Raw genomic sequence first — 8227 nt, forward strand, 5'->3', positions numbered from 1 at the left:
TACTACTCACCGATCACATGCTTTGTTAAATACAGTCCATAGACGAACAGAGTGAAGGGAGATCGGTTGTCATAGTTGTGAGGCCTTCCTCTCAGAAGTGTTTATTTTTAGCTCTCAGCTATGATCAGTCTTTATCTGGACCGGGGCAATTGTGCCAGAGTGTGAGATTGTGTTCTTCTCTCACTGTAGTTCACAAAAAAAGAAAAGAAAAAAAAAAACTACACGGCACTTTTAAGAAAAGGCCAGTTCAATGGGAAACTACAAATCCAGACCATCTCAGACATGCACAGGTAAGGCCTTTTTTATAAAAAATGTAATCTTTGGATGTACAGGACTTGCTCCGCTTGTGTTTTATTCTGAGCTCTCATCTCACTGTTTACCGGAGAAACACAGAGGAGCTGCAGAAGCCTTTTACGTGTGTTCCACTGTTGGCACAATCTCTTATTTAAAGTTGTAAGCACGTCGCTTCACCTGTGTTACGAAAGTGACGTGAAAAGATGATCGTGTTTGTGACAAATGTGCTGTGAAGATGAGTGGAAGAAGAAAGTGGGCGAGTCGTACTCTGTGATCATCGAGAAGCTGGACGACGACTTCCAGCTTCCAGAAAGCGCTCTGGCAGACCTCCACCTTGCTTTCAGGTGACTCAACATCCCCATCCTTTCACACAAAAATAAAAGTGAATCTGAAAAAAAAAAAAAAAAAACAAAAAAAACTGCAACTTTGTTGGATGTCAGTCCCGCTTCGCGCTCTGTTGAGTTATGATTTTGGGACTGTGGTTGTCTGCGACGCAGCTCCGACGAGGCTTTCCAGAAGGTGAACGTGAACTACCGAACGGAGAAGGGGCTGTCGCTGCTGCATCTCTGCTGCGTGTGTGGAGGTATGCATGCCTGCTGGAGTCTATTAATAACGCCTCTGCAAAATGTGACAGTGGATGGCAGGATTACTGTGGCGCCCATTGACCTTATTGTGTGCAGTCGACCGTTCTGTTGTCTGCAGCAAAAATTAAAGACAGGTGGAGAAATGAAGCGCGGAGAAGGGTTGATTAAATTTCTTTACTCCGTTCTGTGAGATTTTATTGACTAAAGTATCGATTAATTAGTTTCCCGTGTACCCAGGAAATAAAGCTCACACGCGTACCCTGATGCTCAAAGGCCTGCGTCCTTCTAGACTCACCAGGAATGGCTTCACTGCCCTCCACCTGGCTGCTTACAAGGTGAGGCAACTTGTGCCCTCTGTCTTATGTTTATGAATTTGAAAACTTTTTTTTAAAGGCTTACCACATGGTGGAGCTTAAGTGCTTAAAAAAAAGATGTGGCAGCTGCTTCAAAGTGGATATATTTGACGATAACCTTAGGAGCACAAGACATGTGCTAGTTCTTGGTGTGTTTTCTGTGCTGCAGGACAATGCGGAGCTGGTGACTGAACTCCTGCACGGGGGATCAGACGTGCAGCAGGTGGGATACGGGGCCCTCACTGCTCTGCATGTTGCTACACTGGCTGGGCATCATGAGGTGAGACGAAGAGTCACTATCCTACATCTATCCCTCTCCGTTATAACTCAGGTGTCATAGTTTGTTGCGTTCTCTGAAGCCAGTAACACAATTCTGCAAGCTGGAAGAAAGACAGACTCGTATCAGCATATCTCTAACCCTATGGAAGTCCTTTTCAGCCACTCTAATGTGGGGAAAAAAAAAAAAAAAAACTAACTTGTGTCTCATCATACTAAGATACTATCTCATAATTATGACTTCACTATCTAATTTTATTGACTTAGCTACAGTATTTCATAATATTGAGATAGGGAATTTCAAAAGTATTTGTACATCTTGAATTTTTCAATATTCTATAAAATATTATTTTTTTTAAAAAACAAAAGCCTTAAGAAGAGTTGTTGAATTTGTTCCTAGTCCCATCATTTACTGCTAATAAAGTCAGCCATTAGGTTTTCAGAGAATGGAGGAGAGAGTGGAAAAGGTAAAAGCAGTGTCAATGGGTTTTAAATGTCTTTGCAAACACAGTTACTTTCTTTGGGCTTCCACAATGTTAAGTCTGTTAGAAATGTAAATTGCATCCCCTTGTAGTAGCAGCTCAGAAAAGCCTCCCTTATCAATTAAATAACACACAATCTACTGAAAACTTTACTAAACTAAATGCATTTTGCAAAACCTGCTCTGGTTCATGGTTTGTTTTGACATTAGAAGAACTTGGTAAACTCCATTTGCCTTATATCTGTATGAATGAACTTATTTTGATGTTCTCGTTTAGGCTGCTGACATCCTCCTCCAGCATGGAGCTTTCGTCAACGTTCAGGATGCTGTGTTTTTCACTCCGCTACACATCGCCTCCTACTATGGTCACGAGCAGGTTTTCGTCTCGCATTTCTTTGCAGAACATGAACTGAAACAAATATTTTTGCTCTCCTGATTTCCCCGTATGAACTCTGCCTTCTCTCCAGGTTGCAAAGCTACTGCTAAAGTTCGGGGCAGATGTGGACGCCGGCGGTGAGGTGGGGGACCGGCCGCTGCACCTGGCGGCAGCCAAGGGCTTTCTCGGCATCATAAACCTGCTGGTGGGAGACGGTAGCAAGGCTAACGGTGAGACCAAAGAATCCAAACTGATCTGCAAATTAAGCACCAGAAGTCAGAGTCATTTATTTATTTTTTTTTAGCTGTGCTGTGCAGCAAAATCAGTTTGGACCAGCATATTTCATCCTTCAGCAAATCACTTGGGGCTCATTTGCAACATGCTCAAGCAAGCGACAGTTGTTGAGCTTCTCCCACTGCTTGCTGTCTGTTAACCAGTGAATGCCCGAGACAACGAAGAACACGTCCCTCTCCACTTCTGCGCCCGCTTTGGTCACCATGAGATCGTTCATTTTCTCCTCGAAGGGAGCGGCGAAGTTCAGCCTCATTCCGTCAACATCTACGGGGACACGCCTCTGCACCTGTAAATGAAAACGCTCCACAGATCTGAGTCTTGCAACAGTTTGCTGTCGTCGACTCGATTTCTTTGTGTGAATGTGTTTAACCAGGGCTTGCTACAATGGCAAATTTAGTGCGGTGAAGGAGATGATACAGCTTTCTGGTACGGAAAGCTTCTTAAAGGAGAACATATTCAGTGAGACGCCACTTCACAGGTACAGACGGTGCAGAGCTGGTTCATGTATCGCCCGCTGAGCAAGCTGTGAGGTGGTAATAAATTTCTGCCTTATAATGCAGCGCATGCACTTACGGCAAAGACCTGGAGATGGTCAAATTCCTGCTGGGCCAGAACGCCATGAGCATCAACCACCAGGGCAGAGACGGCCACACAGGTGATCTCTCTGTTGCATTCAAACTGATGTGACTCTCTTTACCTCAGCAACAAAATCCAAACTCACATCCACACATTTAGCTCTCCACAGCGCCTGCTTCCATGGCCACATCCGCCTGGTGCAGTTTCTGCTGGACAACGGGGCCGACATGAACCTCGTGGCCTGTGATCCCAGCAGGTCCAGCGGGGAGAAAGACGAGCAGACTTGCCTGATGTGGGCTTACGAAAAAGGTGTGTGTTTGTAAAAGCTTTAAAAAGAATTCATGGTGCTTCAGCTTTTAGAATTTTTTTTTTCCTTGACTGGTTGGGTTTGTCTGTCTCATTAAATCCCATTAAGGCACATCAACATAAAGTGGAAGAATATGAAACAGTTCAAGGCAATATGAAAACATTTCTAGGACCCTTTCTGCAAAATGTCTATAAAGATCAACTAAAAGCCAGTGATGGTCTTCTCTTTGTGTTTGCCAGGTCACGATGCCATCGTCACCTTACTCAAACACTACAAACGTCCAGATGATTCCCCTTGTAATGAATACTCCCAGCCAGGAGGGGGTGAGAATTAACCCTGTTAATTGTCAGCTGTAATACAATCCTAAAATAATCTCCCAAAAAAAGCCTGATTTTGTACATTTTTCTTCCAGACGGCTCCTATGTTTCAGTGCCATCTCCGCTTGGAAAAATCAAAAGCATGACTAAAGGTAGTGAGCTGGAACGAAGCACATCACCCTGTCATCTCAGAGGGCTGCACACACCGTGTCTGTTGCCAAGGGAATGGGCTCAGATGCTAAGACACACACACACACACACACGCATGAGACAGGCTTCTTGTGAATTATCATACTGGGTAAAATTCGCTGTTGTCAATCCCACTTAAAAGAAAAGGTTTACAACAAAATGAGACTGTGTTTCTATGGGACAAGTTAACACACCAGAGTAAAATTAGATTTTTAAAAAAGCACTCAGATTAAAAAATTAACTAAAGCAGCATGTGTAATAACAGCAAATATGACACAGCGTATAAAGAGCAGTGTCTCCTGAACAGGTGTTTGGAATAAGCCAATGAAATTTCCAGCTCCCTTCACTATTGTCCGCAGGGCTCTTTTGCCTATTTTACTGCATTAGAGAGCAATCTCTGGTTGTTTACTGCTTAAAATTATAGTCAAATTAGTAATTGTAATAGTTCCGCTAAGGTTAAGCTTTTAACATCTATTAATATTTACATTGACAGATAACAGGCTTTCTGAGCTGTAACCATGAGGATAAAATGCAATCTAAGATTATTTGGTATAAGATTTTGTTTAAATAAATCCTAAATCATTGGCAGGTTTTTAGGTAGCCTGTAACTGGGACAGATAATTTAAATAAATCATTTTCTTCCAACTAGAGTGAATGAGTCTTTTTTTTTTCTTTTTATTGTTCTTCCAGAAAAAGCTGAAGTGCTCGTGCTCCGGGCCAGCCTTCCGTCTCATTTCCACCTTCAGCTGTCTGAGCTGGAGTTTAATGAAATTATCGGATCGGGTAAGGTCCATTCGTCTTTGTTTTTCCTGACGGCTAATGTGCTCGAAAATCTGATAATGCTATTGATGAGCATATGCGTTACATCCGCAGGCTCCTTTGGGAGAGTCTACAGAGGCAAATGCAGAAACAAAATTGTCGCCATAAAACGGTATTTTTCGTCCCACGCAGACAGGAGAAGGGACTTAGTATCCAGCAGACAGTGAGGAGTAGTTTGATTTCTTCTTCTTCTTCTTCTTCATTTTGGTGTTGTTTTTAACAGGTACAGAGCCAACACGTACTGCTCAAAGTCTGACGTGGACATGTTCTGCAGAGAGGTTTCCATCCTCTGTCGCCTCAATCACCCCTGTATCATCCAGTTTGTGGGGGCGTGCCTGGACGACCCCAGTCAGTTCGCCATCGTTACCCAGTACGTCTCCGGAGGCTCGTTGTTCTCCCTGCTGCATGAGCAGAAGAGGTGAGGACATGCACGTCATCAATACACAAACATATATCACAGTGCGCCGATTTATAATCTGGCATTTGACAAAACCACTAATTAGTATTCCTTGTCAACATGGTCAGTAAAACAACTACAAATAGTCACAACCTGAAGGAATGCTACATCTTGACAGTAAAGTAAAACTGCATGAAAAAGAAATACAAGCTGCAAAAACTTCAGAGGAAGATGCAAATACTTTAAATGGTGATCAATCGAAATCATAAATAAAAGTTAATTAAGCGATGAGTTGTACTTCACAAATGTTCACAGAATAAGAACGCCTATGAAGAACTGACCTCTAATAATATTCAGCTATTTTCATAAAGAAACAGAAGGTATTTAAATATGATTCCTTGTTGATTAGCATACCTTCAGTTCCCATTTATAAGGTTGCCCTCATTTGTCATAGAATGATAGATGGAAAACAACCTGAAATACTAAAAAACAGATCTGTCAAAGTGCTTTGAGGAAAACACTTTCTTTGATTTCTACAGTTCATTCAAAGCAATTCAGTCGGGTTTATTACATCAGAAACGCCGCAGGTGGAGGCCTCGACAACCACCTGGATCAATGAATACCTGACCAACAGATCACAGTTTGTGAGACTGAAGGACTGCGTGTCTAACCAGCTGTACAGGAGCACCGCAGGGTGCTGTACTCTCTCCACTCCTTTTCTCCCTGTTCACCTCAGACTTTCAGCACAATTCAGAGTCCTGTCATTTAAGGACAATGTGTCGGGGCATTCTTCTGTTTTACAGTCGTGTTGGTACAAGCAATCATCACGTCTCTATTCTTTCTGTGCAACCATCTCCATGTTACTAGATGCAAACTGCGTTTTATATACTGGACCAGTAAGGACACTTCAGAGTAAGAAGTGAACTGGAGCAGTTCTATTATGTTGCATTGATTCGTAAATCAATTTGTGTGTTGACACAAACAAATGTATCTTTTCCAACTAAATGGAAGTCGTGGAGAAGCTCAGCGTGTTAACTTGATGTCATAAATCCAATTTATCTATATTTTGTAAAAGATCAGTGTTTACCAGGCGGTAATTTTGATGTAAATAGAGGTCAAACTGCAGGCGGTAATTATTTGGTGTTGCAGGATAAAGCACATGTTTGTACAATGCGGGTGACAGGTTCGGGTCACATTATCAGCCTTTTGTTCGTATCAGTCCACCAAACTCTGCCCCTTAGCCGGGTTCATCATTGATCCAGATGAAGTGTTCCGCTAACTGTGTGGCCAGGTGCTGTCTTTATAGACTGTCCTATTGATCTGTGTAAAGTGCTGTGTGTGATTGGCAGAGGCCATTGATCCGGCACTAAGTGGTTGCTGCTTTAATGATGTGTCAATGGACAGGCTCATCGACCTGCAGTCCAAGCTCATCATTGCCATCGACGTGGCCAAGGGCATGGAGTACCTGCACAACCTCACTCAGCCCATCATCCACCGGGACCTCAACAGGTTGGTGTCGCACCAATGACACGTGTGGCGGGATGCCATTTTTGGTCCTAAAATGGCTGCTGACGTTACGAATGGCATGTCTTCCTTTCAGTCACAATATCCTGCTCTATGAGGATGGACATGCGGTGGTGGCTGATTTCGGAGGTCAGATTGTCTTCTCTTTGAATTTCAAAAGAAAGATGAATGGATCCAGGATGGATGTTTTAGATCTTCCATTTAGGACATCCCCAGTGGATGTCAGAAAGGTGGATGAATGACCAAATAAAACAGCAGAGAACATCCTCTTGACTGGTTAACTAGTGCACCTGAACAGCAGCATCTGATACTTCCCCACCTAACTATGATGGGTGTACCTAGTTTTCTTTTACCGTCGTCTTGTCTGTTTTAACTTTTTCTTTGTCTAATAAATAATGAAAGAAAACATATTTTACACCGCGTAACATGAATCTCTTTCCAAAAATACGTTTGTATTACGAGAAAAATAACAAAAAGAGCTACTTACATCATACCGATTTGTGTGAACAACAGAGTTATTGATCTTTGCTTTGCCTCTGAACGTCTGTCTCCTCCTTTACAGAATCAAGATTTTTACAATCGGTCGATGAAGATAACCTGACCAAGCAGCCAGGGGTCAGTGGTATTTGCTCCTTTCATCCCAATTCTCCTTCCCCTCCTGCCAGATAGCTCTCCTACAGAACTATCCACTTTGAGCGGAAATAAAACTCTGTGCTGTGTATTTTGTGGAAGCCCAAGCCAGAGATTCTGCTGGCACCTGCCATCAATTACCCGGCAGCTAAAAAAGAAAAGTGCCATCATGCAGAATTTGTCTGGATGTGCTGACTCAGTGCTACAGAGTGCTTTGCCTGCAGTTTGATGTTAAGTGTGTTGCGTCTCTGGGGAGCCGCCTGTTGTCTCCAACTACTTGCCCTCACTAGGACTCTGTGTTTATCACAGTAATTGACCCATATTTCACCTGTGCGGATGCATGCGTTTGACCTGACTTGATGTTTTAAAACACATCATCCATATTCTTCTCTACGCTGCAAAACGAGATTAAAGAATCGCTCTACCCGCTGTCCTCTGGGTGTGCAGAACCTGCGGTGGATGGCTCCTGAAGTGTTCACCCAGTGCACCCGCTACTCGGTGAAGGCAGACATGTTCAGCTATGCCCTCTGTCTGTGGGAGCTGCTCACTGGAGAAATCCCTTTTGCACACCTGAAACCAGGTAATTTTCCATCCTCTAAGCAATATCGTAACTTTAGGAAAATGCATTTTTGTTGCATAGTTTTTATGTGAAGTAGTTTTAGGATCTGAGTTCTAAACTCTGATTTAAAAAAAAGGGTAGTTTGTATTTTAAAAAGTGTATACAACACCCTCCACTATCGCTGAAAGCCCTGATAAAGAAACCCCCCCCCCCCAAAAAAAAAAAACCAATTTTTAAAAGGGGGGGGAAAA

General features: G+C 42.9%; 1 protein-coding gene across 3 annotated transcripts in view; it reads left to right on the forward strand.

Annotated features, from left to right (window-relative positions):
* The first annotated feature begins 36 nt into the window (after positions 1-36).
* tnni3k (TNNI3 interacting kinase) overlaps positions 37-8227 on the forward strand; it is a 19397-nt gene continuing 11206 nt past the window's right edge. For all 3 annotated transcript variants that reach the window (XM_015058597.1, XM_015058604.1, XM_015058613.1), the window contains exons 1-20: positions 37-290; positions 530-638; positions 792-877; positions 1116-1213; positions 1401-1511; positions 2266-2364; positions 2456-2594; positions 2802-2946; positions 3032-3136; positions 3219-3313; positions 3394-3543; positions 3781-3864; positions 3954-4010; positions 4738-4830; positions 4921-4978; positions 5090-5284; positions 6668-6772; positions 6864-6916; positions 7350-7402; positions 7865-7997. In XM_015058597.1, the coding sequence (XP_014914083.1) occupies positions 251-290; positions 530-638; positions 792-877; positions 1116-1213; positions 1401-1511; positions 2266-2364; positions 2456-2594; positions 2802-2946; positions 3032-3136; positions 3219-3313; positions 3394-3543; positions 3781-3864; positions 3954-4010; positions 4738-4830; positions 4921-4978; positions 5090-5284; positions 6668-6772; positions 6864-6916; positions 7350-7402; positions 7865-7997 (2008 nt within the window). In that variant the 5' untranslated portion in view covers positions 37-250. The remainder of the gene's footprint in view (positions 291-529; positions 639-791; positions 878-1115; positions 1214-1400; positions 1512-2265; positions 2365-2455; positions 2595-2801; positions 2947-3031; positions 3137-3218; positions 3314-3393; positions 3544-3780; positions 3865-3953; positions 4011-4737; positions 4831-4920; positions 4979-5089; positions 5285-6667; positions 6773-6863; positions 6917-7349; positions 7403-7864; positions 7998-8227) is intronic.

Source organism: Poecilia latipinna, unplaced genomic scaffold (assembly GCF_001443285.1).
Source record: "Poecilia latipinna isolate Pla-1442-1.1 unplaced genomic scaffold, P_latipinna-1.0 Scaffold64, whole genome shotgun sequence".
NCBI lineage: Eukaryota > Metazoa > Chordata > Actinopteri > Cyprinodontiformes > Poeciliidae > Poecilia > Poecilia latipinna.